This window comes from Aulostomus chinensis, chromosome 19 (genome assembly GCF_037954235.1).
Source record: "Aulostomus chinensis isolate RoL2024-O1b breed Wild chromosome 19, RoL_Achi_v1.0, whole genome shotgun sequence".
NCBI classification, from domain to species: domain Eukaryota; kingdom Metazoa; phylum Chordata; class Actinopteri; order Syngnathiformes; family Aulostomidae; genus Aulostomus; species Aulostomus chinensis.
Genome location: NC_141338.1, coordinates 14592125 through 14610713, shown reverse-complemented (window position 1 = coordinate 14610713; position 18589 = coordinate 14592125). Strand labels below are relative to the sequence as shown.

The following is an 18589-nucleotide window of genomic DNA, read 5'->3' as shown; positions in this document are numbered from 1 at the left end:
AGAATGTGTATCCTAAGATGGAAAATATAATTAAATGGCAATAAAAAACATTAAAAAGAGTACAAATACTGCACATTTTGAGTTGTTTCATTTAACGCCAACCATTACTTGGTAGTACCGTCACAATCTGGTATCGGTACCTTTAGAAGTATTGTTGAGTGCCCAACGCCACTCCTGTGGGTGGGGGACTTTATCCTTGTAGTTTTTAACAGTGTTGAATTTCGGCATTTAAAAGTTAATATCAGTTCATTTTCAACTTGATTACCGTAAATTCCGGACGATAGAGCGCACCGTTATATAAGCCGCAGATGCTTATTTTAGGGAAAAAATCAACTTTGTACACGTATAAGCCGCACCGGTAAATAAGCCGCGGTGCACGGCGGAAACACCTCGGCCACCCGTTCTCGCGTGTTGACCCAGTCTTCCAGAGCGTTTTCAAGTTCGGGCCATCTGCTATTATGACCTCTGAAAGCTTTTGTCGTCTTTTTGCATTGGGTCAGTTCGTCATGTTGCCGCCTCCACCATCGATTCGTTTATGCCAAACTTACGTGCTGCAGCTCTATTTCCATCTTTAACCGCCAGATTGATTGCCTTTAACTTGAAAGCTGCATCATAAACGTTCCTTCTTCTGCTCTCCATCTTGAGGGTGAGTACAAATAACTGAAAATATCGTGTGATGCTCTTTTTACACTGCACCGCAGCATGGACTGGACGCTCCAAGTACAGCACTTAGAGAAATTACCATAACATTTGGCTAGGAATTTCCCGAAGTACGGTACTTGGAGCTACCATCAGGAACAACAGGGAATTACTGCCCGCTGCCGCTGCCCGCCACACCCCAGGGTGAAGGTAAAATCCTCGTATAAGACGCACCGGAGTATAAGCCGCGGGGCATGGAGCATCGAAAAAAAGTCGCGGCTTATAGTCCAGAATTTACGGTACTTGTTTTTTTTATAAATCTTTTTCTTGTTAAACTGCTAAAGTCAACGGTTTGAACTTGTCCCCTCTGTTTCGCTGATGGGGGAGCGGGCAGCGCGTAGGAGGAGAAGGAGGCCGTCAGAGGAGGTGAGGGCTGACAAAGGAGGGAGGGAGGCGGAGCGGGGAGGCGCCGTACCCTCGCCGACTACAGGCTTTTAAAGCACTTCCTGTCCAGCACAAGACGGCAGCATTTAATCATAGATCATCACTGATTTCCAGGTAGATTCCCACAAACCTGCATGGAGATGAGAGACGTAGCAGAACCGACCCTGAGCTGTGATGTGACTCTGAAGTACAGGGTTCCCTCCAACCTGAGCGCCAGTTGTCATGGTCAAATTGAGCTCAAAATCTGCCTTTTTGTTTCCTCTCTTTTTTACTTTAAATTGTGCAGTGAGCTCCGGGCTAAAAGCGCTGAGTGAAAGCAGCAGACAGACACACAAAAACGGTCAGTGGGAGGGGGTGGGGGGGTTTAGAGAAAGGGATATTAAGTGACATAAAAGAGATATCACAGAAGGAGGGTTGTGACCGAAGGGCAGTGAGAGAAGAGATGGAGGGGGAGACGCGAGGGAGGGAGATCGCAACGTGAAATCTGATCTCCCCCAGGAGCCCGCACTTATCCAGTGTCTCTGCAACTAGCAGCTCAACAAATAACGCACAATGAAGTCAGTCAGACTCATAGAAAGCATAATGAAACTTCTTTTGTCAGCGTCTCTCCGACCAGGAATTCTGTTCTCACTCATCATCTAAGAGGCCACCACCTCTCCTGACTCCATGTTGGCTCTGCTGGAGGGGTTTGCTCCCCTCGACTTCTCCTCCTCGGATGGTGTCTGCTCTCCAGATTTCACAGGAAATGTACGAAGCTCCATCATAATCATTTTCACAGACCCTCAGAAGTCAGTTGGACACACATCTGCGCCTCTGACAATGTCTCCTGTGTTCTTGCGTGCGCGCACAGAAAAAAAAAATAGAGAAGTGTTGACTCATCAGCTGAAAAGCGATTTAAAAAAAAACATTCTGGACAAATGCAGGGACTGAAATATCGTTCTCTTCAATCACTTTTTACAGCTGTTTTTCCAGCCTGGGTGTCTAAGGAAAAACAACCACTTTACACATCAGCTTACAGTGCAGCTTCTTTATTCTCCTCTCTCTCTCTCTCTCTCTCTCTCTCTCTCTCTCACAGACACACATGCACACACGCACATACACACACCCCGTCGGCTACCTCAAACACACCTCCACCTCCTATAGCCCCAGCAGCTCTTAACAACTGCCATTTATTGAACAAACCCCTCCAGCTGCCCAATGCAAACACACAACCCAGACACAGAGCCAGGGGTGAGAGAGAGAGAGAGAGGGAGAGAGAGCGAGAGAGAGCAAGAGAGAGAGCGAGAGAGAGAGAGAGAGAGAGAGAGAGAGAGAGCCAGGAGCCACAAACACAAGCAGGAGTGAAGTTGGATGAGGGACCTAATGACTTCTGTGTTTGTGTGTGTGTGTGTGTGTGTGTGTGTGTGTGTGTGTGTGTGTGTGTGTGTGTGTGTGTGTGTCAGAGAGAGAGAGAGAGAGAGAGAGAGAATGCTAAAAGGTGGCTAAATTCTCCCAACACTAAAATTAGACTCTCTCTCTTTTTCTTTTTTTTTTACTAGCAAAGACTCATTCACAAACTAGAAAGCACTCAGAAAGCGGATCCCGCCGCCAAGGAGCAAAAACACCGCTAATAGCAACTGTATCCTGCCAATAGCCTCCAAGTCCTCAGGAGTTCTTGGAATAGCCTATTACCCATATTTCCACCAGATTTCATCATAAATTCTCCATTTGTTTTTTGACATCAAAACTGCTAAACAAACATCAAAAAGGGATCCTGCCTTGGCTCCTGACCCATCCGTCAATAGTTTTTTTGGCGTAAAAGACACCATTCATTGGTGAGCTGCTCCAAACGCATATTATCCTCCTTTCATGTGTAGCCTAAATGAACTTACGTAACCTAGAGCAGGTCTGCCCACGCTCCTCTTTAAGAGATCTTTAAGAGATTTTGCATCACCCTGATCGAGGCTCTCTGCACACAGGATGTTGCAACATGTACAGGCTGACTGATGACTTGCTGAGAGATTAAAATTAAACATCCTCCTTAAAATCATTTAAAGGGAAAAAACAAAACAAAAAAAGGTCATCAGCACACTGTGGAACACCGCTTTGTCATCCGTGTGTTTTCGCAGTTGAGCATTCAAGTCTTGATTCTCCCACTTATGCTTTTCATATTTCATTTATAACCGCAGGATGAATCAGGGATTCCAACATTCTGGCCATGAAACTCATGACAACTATGCAGCACCTGTTATTTCAGTGAGTCACATGCGTATTTATTCAACCTCTGCTGCTAAAAGCTGGAGCCGCGCCACATTAATGTTTAACTCCAAATGCTGATCAGTGCTAGATACATGTAAGCAACAAGCCTGAAGAGAGAATAACCGCTTGTGAGCGTGTGTGAGAGCGTGTGTGTGACAGCGTGTGCGTTGTCTAACAGAGGGGAGGAGCCTCATCCTGTTGCTCTTCATCATCCGCAGTTAAAAAAAAGCTAATTAGCGCTGAAGTGCTTCCTCTCTCTCCTCCAGCTTCACTTTGAAAACCACTTCAGGCCTTTTTTTTTTTTTTGTCAAAGCAGGAACTTTTCTTCTGGATATTAAAACCACCTAAATATTTAACGAAGCAATGTGTCAACCATCAAGGTCAGGAAATTTTCATGCATCTGCAGCCGCATAAACTCCCCTCTGACAGCGGGGTGCATTCAGAGGCCAAGGAAGAGGGGGTTTTGCTGAGTGAAAGCAAGGTTTTCAAGGTCGTTCAAGAGCGCAGAACTGAACCCTCTGAGAGCCCAAATCCTGCAGCTGAGCTTAACTCCAGTTCACACTCATTTTCTGACGCTCTTTTTAAGTGTCTCTCTACACAAGACTGAATATTATGAGACAGAAACCCAGACATGAAGGCAGAGAGAAACAGCTGCAAGTAAAAAAAAAAAAAAAAAGTCTGCAGACATCGAGGGACTGGAGACACGGCGGTCTGAAGGAGGCCTGCTGCTGCTGACATTTGGCATCGATTGTGTTGTTTTATAGGCATTCGTCAGTTAAACCCCTATTGGACAATTACAGTGAGAGCCTGTACGCTCCTGTAAGGGGGAGGGGGGGGTTGCTACTTTGATCTCCCCCTCGACTAGAAGAGAACAGGAGGAAACAAAGGCGCGAGGGTGATGATGCACCTCTAATTGGCTCCGAGCAGACTCGATCGGAGAATAGATGGAGGGAGCATCCGGATGGAGAGGTGTAACGAAGAGGAGGGAAGAAATGAAGAGGGAACAGAGAGAGAGAAAACACGCACGCCATGCAACACCAGCAGTGTGAGGTAATCCCGTTTAAATATATAGGACATCATCTCCATTAGTGGTGTAATGAGTGTCCTCCAGTGTGTTACACCGGAATGAAAAGCCCCTCAAGGTAATCTGATTGTTAGCTTCTAATTCTCAGACTACAGAATCCAGATTAGAGCTTCAGCGTTGGCCTGACTTCGCCAGTTTCTGAAGCACTTCGGTCACTTCCAGCTTTCACCTCTACACGCGGGCTGTTCAGAACCAGTTATACTTATTTTATTTTGATAACCTCTGTCTTACCATGCAGGAAGAACAGTTACAAAGACAGACCAGCACACTGGAAAGTGTATACAGACACATTTGACCAACTGCAGGGCACTAAGACAGAACATAGCTCCACCAAGACAAACTCAACCAAACTCAGTGTAAAAAATAAAGATGTTTTTCACTACGTGAACTGGATCCGCCCCAAACTGTGATGGGTTCATTCTTGAGTCATGTTATACCCCTCCACCAATTTTAGTGAAATTCAGCTGCATAGTTTTTGCATAATCCTTCAAACAGCCACCAAATATATGACCTCAGCTGGTCACGTGATCACAGCGGTGGATGTACAAAATGGAGTAAAGTTCTTAGATGTTTGCAGCGATGTATTTGTGGAGGAAAATGAAACAGGAAAATCTCTAACATTTACAAACTACAGGAAGATATTCTGATTTGTTGCTACCTAATAAGGGTTGAGATATCCACATTTCCCATGATGCTTTGACCCCCTTAACAATCCCCCATCCTCATTATACAATTAAACTAGACTTGACGAAGCTCCCGAGCCACAGACGACATTACAACTGTTTTCACAAGCTTGTGTGGTTCAGCCTGCGGGTAGTAAATTAAAACAGTAAAGCTTGTTTAGTGCTGAGCACCAGTAAATCTGCAGAAATAAAACGTTACGCAGCTCATCGGAATATCAATTTTCATAACACCATTTTACCTCGTGGCCATAAATAAAGGCCTGTTCGTGTTTAATGACCCATGCATCTTACCTAGGATACACAGAAAACACACACACACAGACACACACACAAAGCACTTAGACTAGAAAGCCAAAGGCCTGTGGTGAGCAGTTAGCTCTGGACGCTAACTTGTGGCCAATCCAGATAACAAGCTCAGCAACTGTGACGACGCAGGCCAACATGGATGCTGTTCAAAAGGGCAGGCAGTTCCACATGGGGGGAAACAACTTACCAGAATTTATGTAAGGGATTTTCCGAGTTTTTTTTTTTTTTTTTTTTTAAATTTGTGGAGATGGTTGGTTACTAGAGGAAAGATTGGCTGGCTGCTTGGCATCGGAAATATAAAAGGCCGAAACACACAAAAAGAAGAAATAAACAGAAGCAGAGAAGAGTAATTACTGTTTGGATGGCTGGGAGTGTGTGTGTGTGTGTGTGTGTGTGTGTGTGTGTAGTGTGTGTGTGTGTGTGTGCGCGCGCCCGCGTGCGTGTCTGTCTGTCTGCAGAGTCCACTGACAATCGTTAATCACTGGAGCTTGCTTGTCTGATATTCTCTCTCAGTCTTAAGGACACTGGACACACACCGATCATTATAAACGTTTTTTTCCAAACACATCAAAAACACACACACACACACACACACACACACACACACACACACACACACACACACACACACACACACACACACACTGAGGTCTGTGGTTGAGTGCTGCATTGAAACTGGAGCCCAACAAAGCCAAGCCAGGCAATGGGGAGGTTCTGGAGCTGCTTCACCCTTCTGCATGCTGCCAACCCAACAACTGAGACTTTGTGTGTGTGTGTGTGTGTGTGTGTGTGTGTGTGCGTGCGTGCGTGCGTGCGCGCGCGCATGCAAGCTGGACAAGCATGTGATGCAGCACCAGACAAACAGGAACTAGGTCCTACCGAGGATTTAAAACCCAACAGTTAGAAAAAAGAAACAACAAAAAAACCCTGCTCAATATGCAACCAAAAGAAACATTTGAACACAATCTTCAGCACCACAAGGAAAAAAAAGTTATATCAAATTATGTGGGGTTTCTAAGTGTGTAGTGTGTGTGTGTGCGTGCGCAAGTTGTCTGCTTATGTGAATGTAGACACAGATCTATATGTACTGTACATATACAGATAACTCTTTTGAGGACACCTTTCTCCTTTTAATATTTATAATCATAACAAATATATTGATATTATAATATATATTATAATATTGATGCATATGAAACGGTCAATCTATGTGTGATGCATGGCTGCCAAACAAACCAAAGGATTATAAACAAATGCACTCTCCATTTTTTCTTTGTTTCCTTATAAAAAAAATTCTTGAAAAATGACATTTGACCTTGAATTTCAATAACCACATAAATGTGGGGAAAATCACAATCAAATATAAATCTCAAAATTAATCCACTGGCCTCCTAATATTTCGGTTGTTGTCCAGTCTACAGTTTACAGCGTAAGTCAGACTAATGACTGAATACACACATTCCTCCTGGAATTAGACCTCGGCCATGTGCATCAGTCACATTGCAGACAGGCAAACTCAGTTTTCAACCTTCGCTTTTTCTCGTAACACTCTTTGTCCTCCATGAGGGGAACAAAGAGGGAGCTATAGTCTGAACAGGTTGCACCAGCACAAGCGTGAGCTGAGCACCCAGCTGGTGAGGTAAGTAGAGCTCTCTCTCTCTCTCTCTCTCTCTCTCTCTCACACACACACACACACACACACACACACACACACACACACACTGGACTCTGATTTCCTAGGAAAGAACAGAGAGTTTATATCCTGACTTTAAGCAGACAAAGTACTCAGAAACACACTTGGAATCCAGGATAAATCTGCAAAGGTCACTCAGGGACACAAAGCTCTTCCCTCTCAAGCTTTCTTTCATACTTCATACTTCATACTTCATACGTGTTGTCCATTAAGGTTCATTTGGTCATATGCAGGTCAAATATGTACAGTGGGGCTCCTGTGAACGCTGGCGTTAGTCTGCAAGCACGACGAACCAAAATCTAGCTGATTTTCACTAAACATAATGGAGCGGTGTAGCATGGGAGTAGGAAGAACCCGTTCAATTCTGGGAGCAGATCCATTTAACACAGCCAGAAATTGCATTTCTGTTACATTAGATTTGGCTGAGACATGTCGTCGACACGCCTGTCTGTCAGCAAGGCACCTGAGCAGAAACGTGTTTCCGAGTCCCCTCGACCTCCAACAGCAAGTGAAGCAGGATAATTCCTGAAGTTCTTAGAACCTTCCAGATGAGCTGGATAAGTCAGGGTGCATTAAAAGTGTCTGATCTAGTATTGACTTGAGCCATGTATAAATTTGTTAATAAGAAAGATCTGTCACACTATTTAAGCAAGCAATCCACTTAGTAAAAAGTAAGTCATGCAAGCTGCAGCAGAACTCCCAAAAATAACAGTTTCATAAGGGGCGAAGCAACTGCAGCCTCAAGTGAGTAAGAAATATCAGGTTATGCTTTCAGACATTATTAGGTCCATTAGGAACATTATTTGTCATTTTGGTAAATGGAGAAACCCACAACTGTGTTCACAGGACAGCTGAAAGCAGATTGACAGGGTGCGGACAGTAAGACAACCAGCGAAGCTCCCTCAGGTCCGTCCTTGTTTAGCACACAAAGCTGCAGGTAGCCACTTGTTTACAGGCAGATTAGCCTTCAAATGAACGTCTGGGAACAGAATGGAGGTTTAATAGTGTTTTCTGTTCCTGCTAGTTTCATTACAGAAGTCTGACAAATGACGTCAGCCTTTATTCAATAGAGCAGGATCACTAAAGCTTAAAGAAATACACCTGGGGTTGTCTAATAGATTTGGAAGGGCACTGTGAGCAGGCCTGCTAACACTTTTAACATCTTGTTTTTATTAGCGTACGTTCTTGAGCCTGACAGAAACGCCACAGTTCATTCATTCCCTATAGAATCCTGGGAAATTTTGCTGGTTATTTGAGATGGACAGCATGCTAGCAAAAACAAGCTAACGGGCTACGAGCGAGCAAACAGGTTACTGCTAGTTCTGCGCTTGCCTCTGTCCTGCTGCATGTAAAAAAAAAAGACAAAATCACACACCTCCACATACATACATGGAATGTTTGGTGAGGAAAAACTCAATTTTGATTGTTCTATTAGTTTCATTTGAATAATTTGATTAAATTTCTGACCAGAAACAGAACTTTCGCTCCCTTTTGCTATTGATTTATCACATCCCACGAGGTTTGGGACATGCGACATATAAATGCTGCTGGTAAGAAAAGCTACAGCAGTGAAAATGAAGGAGAATCTGTGTCTGTATTTCAGTCTTACTTGAAAGAGATGAAAAATGAGGATGTGCAACTTGCGAGTCTTCAAACTCAATTTTGATGATCAAATGCGCCTTGCAACGCTGCTGCGTGCGCTGTTTGTTCAGTACACTTCAAAAATGAAAGGATGTCAGCTAAAGTTTTTGCCTCCAAGCGTGTTTTGCTACTTTAAGTGGCGTAGCTGTAGCTCGCCAGCCGTCTCCCACTGAGTGACACTACGGGAAGGTATCTTTTTTTAAACTTCTTTTTCACATCATCGTCACCTGCTCATCTCTGCTCTGCGCGCGCAGACCTTCCATCCTTGAAAATCCTCCTACACTAAATCAACTGAACGCACTGTGGAGCGCTGTCACAGAGAGGAAGCTGGCGACCCCGTCGCAACCTCCAACATACATGCACACCTACTGCTGAGGGTAAATCAGCCTTAAGGTATACGGGTAAACATCCAGCGTGTTTGTGTGTCTTTCTGTTACGCAACGGGAGAGTTCTTCCCATCTGTGCCTCACTGCAACCCCCACGCTGACCAATGAAGCGAGAAACGACAGCTCTGCCTTTCACTCTGCCTCTTCCTCACATCTCTGTCTCTCTCTCTCTCTCTCTCTCTCTCTCTATTGGATACCAGCCGCTCACTAATAATAAAAACGCTCTTCTTCCCTTCCTGTTGACAATAAAAACACAACACACCAGAGGCTGAAACAATGCAATATTCATCATCATCCTCTTCACTGTCTGCCCTCAGCTTACACCCCAAATAGAAAGCAGGACCGCTCTGCAGGGTGTCTAACCAGCGTTTTACTTCTCGTGCACAAAGTCCAGATTATCCCACTAAATGCATCGTTGTCTGCAACACATCCCCCCACCCTCCCATCTTCATCCCTGCTCTTCCGGCTCCTCTAACTCCCCACAGGGCTCATTGTTGTGGAAAAGATGTTAAAACAAAGAGAGCAGACAGTGCAGCGATAATCCGAAACATAGCAGCTGGGGAATTAGCTAGCCATTTGCTGGGGATGGCTGCTAACTCTTAATGGTTGTTTGAATGTTTTGATGGTGCAAATACTGTCAGAGATGCTTTTCCATACAGGATGTGACCACCACTTGTTTCCTGTCTCGGAAAAGAAAACAAAAAGAATCCATTCTAGCTGATCCCACCAGGGCCACCATCTCACTGCTTCCATGCTATGAATTATAAATGTGCAGGGACCCCGTCGTCCATCGCCGACATTCAGCCGATGAGGTGTATCCGGTTTCAGACAGTAACTCCAGCCAGAATGACGTCATCAGTACTGAACCACATTTTACAACATTAATGACGTTACGTAAAACTTTACAGTGCGTGTGCAGGTGGCAGCTCTCATCCATTAAAGAAAACGATTACCGCCTTCACCATTTCTCTTCATATGTTTTATCACTTTCACTTTCCACCCATCCATCCACCGCCCGTTCATCTCCCAGTTCATTCTGGCACCGGGATGGTCAGATGAAGCCAGCACCCTGTAGCCTGTCTGGTCCAGCAGGGCGCCAGAACCAAATCTGTCACAATACCACGGACGCCAAGAACCAGAGAGAGACGACAAGGAGGCTAACGGTTCATCTGCTGATTCATTTCACAATGAATCCATAACATACAGAAGCTTATTACATTCACCTGAGAGAGGAAACAAGAAGACATAAATATCTCACTAATTCAACAAACAAAGGAACTGGTTTTCTCTTTCTTGAAGTTTTTCAACAAGAAGACTTCAAGAAATTTTGAAAAATGTTATTCACGACCTCCCAGAGCTTGAAGTGACAGTTCTGATCGCTTCTTTTGTCCATCAGTCTGTCCAAAACTGAAATATTTTTCATTTATTGCCAAAAAAAACAAAAAAAAACAGGCAGCAAATCTTTACTTTTCAGTGTCTGGAGTAAGCAAATATTTGATATCTTAGCTTGAAAAAACAACTGGGACGATTCAACCATTTGTCAAAAGTGATGGAAATAACTTCCCTTCGATTATTTTCACAAGTAATCAATGAACTGTTACGTACGGAGGCGTGTTTAGATTCACCTGAGGAAAAAAAAAGAACGCCTAATTATTTTCTTTAATTCAGAAAAAATGGGCCAGAATTTCTTTTTTCCAATAAAAAAAAAAAATCTCATTTGTTTCTCAGGTAAAACGAAAAAACATCTGTAGTCTGTGAGACGTCAAGAAAATGGGACAAAGAGATGTGATGAAACCCCCTCGTTCACCCGGCCAACAGTTCAAAACTCAAACACTCATCGATTTCTTTCCTAAATGACGAAGAAAACCAGTAAATCTTTAATTTCCATGAGTCCGGGACCTGCTTATCATTGACCTTTGTGCTTGAAAAATTTTGATGATGTGTGTTTTGTTGTAGCTCTACAAGTAACACACCAAAATGTGCACAATTGCTGCTGACACCCTGGGTAAACAAACGTTTGAAGTGCTGCTGCAAACGCGTCTGTGGAAGACTACTAAAGTACAAGCTCTTGTTTAGTTGGCAGCCTTCTGAGCCAACTCCCTTAGATTTAGGCTACTCATCCATATCCTTTATACTTTTAAAAGAATTCTGCACTGAAAGTTGGCTTAAACTTTTGTTTTTGACCCGTTTCGGGGGGGGGGGGGCAGCTGACACCTGTGACAGGAATCCCGGATCCTCAGGAGCCTGAGACAGCCGGACCTGCAGCTTCCACCCAGACTGACCGCTTTTGTTGTTCACCCACCCGACTGACATTCCAGGAATGAGCAGAGGTGGATCTTTCATCCATCTCCCCACACACAAGGCCATCCAAAGGACACACAGCCCCACGTGTTTATACACACACATGCGCACGCACGCACACACACACACACACACGCTTAGAGGACGAGTCTAAAAATGCACACATTATCCAGGGCGATTAATAAATTACACTCATTCAGGCTTCCGTTCATTTTCCCTTCCTGAAAACCAGACCAGGCGTTCTCGCTTTCTGTTTCTTTGTGTTCCACCTGTTTTCACAATAAAGATGAGACACTCACCTAGGTGGTCACCATGGAAACTGTTGTCATGTGATGTTCTGCCGTGGGGCATGAGGTCATGATGAGCAGCAGGTGGCCAGATTTGACCAGTCTTGCGTACACTCACAATAGTGGCCTCAGACATGACCACATGGCCTCCCTGCTGCCGATGGTGACGCTTCTGGGATTGTGGGGTCGGAGGGCTGCTGCTGTCGAAGGAGTGCTGGGAATTCTGGGAGTTTTGGGAAGGCGATCGGCTTTTCTCTCTAAAGGGCCGGCGGAAGGCCGTGGTAGGGCTGGGTGACACGTGGCTGGACTGGCCTGAGGAGAAGTCCTCCTCGCTGGATGTCAGGTTCTCGTTGGAGCTGCAGTCTGGGGTGTAGCCACCACCTCCACCGACATCCTCAAAGCTCCCCGGTGAGTAGGAGCGGCGTGGCCAGGTCAGGAGGTGGTCATCGCCTCCCCCATGGTCTCTCATGGTGACTCCGCTGCCACCTCCACCACTGCCACCGCCTCTCCCATCTCCACCGCCACCTTCACCCATCATCACGCCACCAACATAGACGCTGGAGTATGCCTGGAAGTCTGAGGGCTGCCAAGGCGGTGGTGGAGGTTTGCTGCCGTTGGCCCTCCCTGAATGTCTCTGGTTGGGTTCTCCGTCTTCGTACTCTGCATCATAGCCGCAGGTGCTCTCTGTGGAGCGACCTCTATAGACCGGCCTGGCACGCAGCTCCCCTGCCACCGTTGCTAGGTTACCCGGGAGGGAATGCAGGGACCTCTTTCGCTCCATCTGCATGGCCTGGCTGCCCAGGGTGCTGATCTTGTCAGAGACGTCACGGTCGTTGACCCTCACCAGACCCCTGTCATGGTGGAATTCCATGTTGGTGTAGAAAGGTGGCGGTGGCAGTGGCTGTTGCTTCTCCTGGCCTTTAGCTACATCGCCCGCTGAGTGTGAGTTGGCGCGCTTGATCCTCTCAAAGTTGGACCTCAGAGCCGCCACGCCGAGTCCCATTCCCAGCTTGTCCTTGGGGTCAGAGGGCAGTTCTTTGTCCGGGGGAGGAAGAGTGGGCCTGCGAGGGGACACGGCGATGCCCCCTCTCTGCTTGGATGGCGAGAGGCCGTCTAGGTTGTCGCAGGACGTCGACTCAGCTTGCTGGGGGACCTCAAAGGCTGACTCCAGACCATCTCCGTGGGAGGCTGACTTCCTGGCTGGTGGTGGTCTTGGTTTGGACCTGCCGGTTCCATCTCCCAAAGGCTGGAAACGGCTCCTGTCCACACCAGCACCATACCCCCCGCCGCTGCCACATCCTCCTACTCCTACTCCTCCAGTCTCCTGCATGTGTGGCTGCTGAGACAGGGACTCTGCACCCTGAGGGGCTGCGGGGTCCACCCCCTCATTCAGCGGTGTTTTCCTGAAGCCCCACCGCTGCTTGTCGTAGCTCTTCCTCTCCTTGGCAAGCAGCGTCTGCAGATAGATCATGCGGAAGCGCTCCTTGTTCACCTCTTGCTCCAGGCGTCTGATGGACGCTTTACACTTTTCCAGTTCCTGCTCGATGCCCCCGACAGATCGCAGCTCCATCTTGGGGGGTTCCGACTCCGGAAATTGTGCCTTCCACGCCTCGATGAATCCCACCGGCTCCACCATATTGTGCCTGATGTATTTCTGCACCAACCCTGGTTCACACGCAGGGGGGATGATGCCGAGGGCGCACCGTTAGTCCCTCTCCGCTCCAAGTCTCGTTCTCACCAACAATGGGCACCTACACCTCGATACAGTTCTACAGACCTTTAGGTGACCCGCTCAAAAACTGCTGGCTCTTCTTCTTATAGGGCGCGCAGTGGCAACAATACATCTTATTCTGAACTAGACACAAGCGAGAAAAGAAAATGCCGTGTTGTTCCTCATACATCATTCCAAAAAATGTCACTTTTGGAGAAGAAATCTCAGCCTGGGTACGATGTCAGCATCTGGAAGGGGGTCTGGCTCCCATGGAGGCAGAGGAAAGTCTTCTAATCCCGCCTCGGGTCGGCTCACTGTCTGTGTGACCCGGTCCAGGCTCGGAGGTGAAAGCGAACCCGTTCATACGGCAACAATCTCAGGTGCTGCTGCTCCGGACCAGGCGTCTTTGTGCCAGCGAGGAGAACGAATCAGAAGCGACATCGAGAGTCGCTCAAAGACGCGATCGAGCGGTGAGATCCGGGTTACTGCTTCACTCCGTTAGCCCATTTTTTGACCTCCACGGCGCCGATGTGCTATTGTCATTTTGTGCTCTTTTCCAGATTTCTGCCGTGCGTCGGGCCGTGATGGTGCGGCTGTGTGCGCTCCCATCTCAGGTCAGTGAGACTGGAGGGCTGCGGGACTGGGCGGGGCCATAGTGACAGCCAGCCTGCTGGTTAAAGAGACAGAGCTGAGGCTACACGCTGGTTCAAATCTCTCTGTTCCATTATTTTATTATTGAAATGTCTTTAATGCAAGAGAAAATAAAGCTATTTTATAGATCTGTCATGCCTGGTCGGCTCTTGTCCTTGAACTCTTAGACTGTCTGTCTTAGACTTGACAACAACAAAAACAACACCAACACCACCATCAACAACAACAAAGCTTTCAGAGCGGACATATTCTTCCAACTGCCTCCAGATAAAAACCGTCTTACAGTTACTCACAGCGGTACCGGCTCGACCTGTTAGACAGGTGCTGTACAGCTTTAACACAACGCTGCCACCTATTGGAGAAATATTATAGCGCACCTAATTCAGTGTAGTGAGTCTGAGATGGGGGGGAGGGGGGGGGAGCAGCACAGTGGTGCAGTGGTCAGCACTGTGGCCTCACAGCAAGAAGGTTCCAGGTTCGAGTCCCGGCTCCAGCACAGGATCTTTCTGTGTGAGTCTCCATGTTCTCCCTGTTCCTGTGTGGGTTCTCTCTGGTACTCCAGCTTCCTCCCACAGTCCAAAGACATCAAGAGGGGACGAGGCTGATTGATACTCTAAATTGACTGTAGGTGTGACTGTGAGTGTGAATGGTTGTCTGTCTCTATGTGTTGGTCCTGTGATGGACTGGTGACCTGTCCAGGGTGAACCTGCCTCTCACCCGAAGGCTGCTGGGATAGACTCCAGCCCTTAACAGGATAAGCGGAAGAAAATGGATGGATGGAGTCTGAGATGGTGGGGTGGGAATTACGAAGTATAAATACTGCATTATAGTACTTGTATTTTTTTTCAGGTGTCTGTACTTGATGTAACGACTCCCTGTCCCATAAAAATGGAAGGGGAAACCGCTGTGTGTTGCCTCATGTCACACGAGTTAAACTCTTCCTCAGACGCTGCCTCATGAGCAGATTTAAAGGCATTAAATCACTGGTTTGCACCATAGAGTCGCTTCCTTCCCCTTTTATTGTTAGTCAGACTTTTGTCTATTCAGAGAACAAAACCTCCTGTTCATTAGCCTGGTAGTTTTAACTCCTATCCCAAGTTTCTACTCCTCACGTCTTGTTTCGTGTTTTTCAAAAAAGTTTGTTCCTTTGATTCTTAGTTCAGGAGCAACACCACAACACAGGAAGAGAAACAGACGAAGCCAGCCTGTATGACTCAGCCGCACTGCAGAGTTCTGTGCTTTAGATAAGAATAAATAGTTTTATTGAGAAGCTCGCACGCTGTATCAAATCTTAGTTGCATGCTGGACACTTTATTTTGAACATTGTTTTGTCATGTTCTATTTTCCTGTTATTTTCTTGAAGATGCACTGCTTCTACATTAGTGGTCATATATATAACTGTGTTCTATGTCATACTTCTGCTTCTCTCCATTTATCTGTGGAGAAACACTACCTTTTACTTTGTATTTTACATTCAAGAGCTTGGAACCTTTACAATTTTTTTTAGTGAATAGGTTGAGTCACTACTTCTATTTGTAGCGTTTATTTTCTTTTAACAAAACTATGAGTGAGTGAGTGTGTGTGTGTGTGTGTGTGAGTTTGACAGAGAGAGAGAGAGAGAGAGAGAGAGAGAGAGAGAGAGAGAGAGAGACCATCACAACTCTATTTTAGCACCACTGGCTCCCAGTTAAGTTTAAATACTATTTCACTACATTAAGTGGTTTTCTTTGCAACGTTAGGAACGAGGCATCAGACGAGACATTACGTGACACGTGTTTTACAATCAAGCCCCCCCCATCCCCAAAAAATGAAAGTACTAAAACATGCTAAAAGTAGCCCATTCAGGTCCCACTGATCAGGATATAAAAGACAAATGGCAATTAAAAAAACACCGGAATAAAGATGGTTTTATTAATAATTACTTTGAAGGCCGTCTCTGGATTTGTGCCACTGTTCATTTCAGACCTTGTAATTAACGGTTTTATTTACTTACTTCATCATCCTCACTTTTATTACTGTTGTATTCAATTTCATGTTTTTTCTCTCCTGCTGCTGCCTCCATTTCTCTCAGGATGCAGCGTAGTCTCCTTAAAACGTCTTTGAACCGTTTTTACCTTGTTTATTAAGTCTTATAATCACCTAATACCGCTAATGAGGAAAGAGCTGTTGAGTTTATTGCAGCTCAACCAGCGGTACATTTTGTTTCCAATCCTATAAAAAAAAGTTGCCGCGCAGAGGAAACTGAACTTCTATAAAATGTCACAGACACAGACGCAGGTCAAATACTAGTTTTTTTTTATTTACCTGAAACCACAACCTCTGTAATGCATGTACAATCATTAAATAATGATCGCCTTTTTACACATGGTTAATATATATTTCTCAACCAGGTTTCATGGGGGGGGGGGGGGGGGGGCTGCACAGGCCCTCCCTCACATTAGATCACAGTTTTACAGCAGTTGATAAAGATACATGATAATAATAATAATGATGCAGAGGCAATAAGAAGAGAACACTGTAGTATTGCAAGAATATCAGTAGAGAGTCCTTGTAAAGGAGAAATAAATCAAAGTTAATAGATCATTTCTTGGCCTAATGGTGGAAATTAAGTTTAAAAATTGAACTCAAGTAGCGCACAGTCAGGTTCAGTCATTTCTCCATGTCTAAAATTGTGCAAATTACTCAAACCATTACGATAAAAACAGTGATTTTAAATTATTTTTTTTTACCCCCATAGTCTACAATATATCCATCTTAAAACCGTCATGTTATTTGAGTATTATACATTAGAATCTATAAATACAAACTGCAAAGCCTACATACAGCCGGGACGCATGCATGATGTCTGTACACGGATGGAGAGCAGTCGACCCCTTTAGAAAGTCTCTCTAGCTACCATGGAAGTAGGAAACAAGTTGGTCATGCAGGAGGGGAATGTTGGTGGGGTGGGGGGTTGAACTTCCCTGCACACATAAATGGACTTGGGTCTTGTTGATTTAGCATTCACACACAGAGGTATCAGTGTGTTGTGTGTGTGTGTGTGTGTGTGTATGTGTGTGGTGCAAGCCCAGCCAAAACAGCTTTTCATGTAACCCTTGATGTATTTGGTCTGGAGTGTATCCGTGCTGGTCATGGAGGAGTCTGAATTTGTGTGTGCGCATGTGTGTAGGACATAGTGAGTGAACACACATGCACAAACACAAACGCTGGATTGGTGGCGGCTGCGGCGGCGGTGGGGTGACTCCAGCTTCTAATCCCACACTTAACATTTGCAAAGTTTATAAAAGCCAACCTAGAAGGGAGACAAAGGCTTCATTAGAACAGAAATTGATAAAACATTTAGTTTGTTTTTACATCATACTGTCAAATTCAGGTATTTATTTTGTGGTTATAAGCACACGTTGGCGGTGAAAGGAAGAGCACACAGTGACGCTCATGGCAGGTGCTCAAGGTTTCTATAACCTGTAATCACTGTTGTAGGCCCCTGAGGGAGATTTGGCATCTTCCTGCATATAACCTGGATGTTATTTCTCAGAATACGCCACAATTTAAAAAGGTACCAATTGTAAGAATTCGCCCTCTCCGCCTCATCTTGACGGCACTACTTGCTGGCTTCGTCGAAATGGGAACGTACGGAAGCTGAGAGGCCATCTTTGCAGTGACTTCAGTGCTGCCATCATGAATTCACAGCTTGAATTCCACATTAACTTGAGATGATGCTAGTTTAATTGTTAAGTTAATTTATCTCAAGAGGACTAAAGACTGTTTCCTCTAGTTCTCAGGAAAATGTTGATTTCTGTACATTTTCGCAGATTAATATTACGTTTAATATTTCAACTTGCACCTGTAGATGGTGTGTTTAAGTGAGGTTTGTTGATTTGGGGTTGACATATTTGTCAATACTGCACTCCGCTGTATCATTGCCTTTATTACTCAACTGTGTAATACACTCACATTCTGCTATTAACACCAATTTCCCCATGAAACACATCAATAGGTATCTCATCTTTCTGAAGTGAAGGGTAAGAGAATGGATGAGGAGGTGGCAGGATGGGGCAGTACCCTCATAAGCTTTTGGTAGCAGCTGATAGAATGGGAAGTGCAGTGACTCACTATCGCCCCCTGAGGTAGAAATTGGTGGCATTACAAGACAGCGCAGACCTTTGCTAGCAGACAAAGGAACTCTGCAAAGCAGCAAACAGCCCCTAAAAACGAACCTTTAGGCATGTGGTTTGATTTTTGTATTGTTTTGAATCTTGCAAACAGCACCTTTAATTGTGACGCATCCCCCAGGTTTGACTCTACTGTGGTGAAAAGTGTGAAAACAATCATGGATACTCACTCTAGCGACAGGGGAGCCAACGGAAGGCATTGAGGAAGAAAGCACACACAGCTGTTTAGGTGGAACACACAGTGTGAGCAAACCCAGGATTCTATTCCAAAAGCATGCTGGGGGGGGGGGGGGTTTCCATTCAGAATGATTAGTGCAAAAAACATGTATACACTCCAAGTATGATAGATGACA

The 18589-nt window shown here is 45.4% G+C and overlaps 1 protein-coding gene across 1 annotated transcript in view; it reads right to left on the bottom strand.

Moving 5' to 3' along the window:
- bcr (BCR activator of RhoGEF and GTPase) overlaps window positions 1–14016 on the bottom strand; it is an 88044-nt gene extending 74028 nt beyond the window's left edge. Inside the window, exon 1 of the mRNA XM_086186631.1 lies at window positions 11715–14016. Coding sequence (XP_086042757.1) covers window positions 11715–13338 — 1624 coding nt within the window. The 5' untranslated portion in view covers window positions 13339–14016. The remainder of the gene's footprint in view (window positions 1–11714) is intronic.
- Window positions 14017–18589: the final 4573 nt, after the last annotated feature.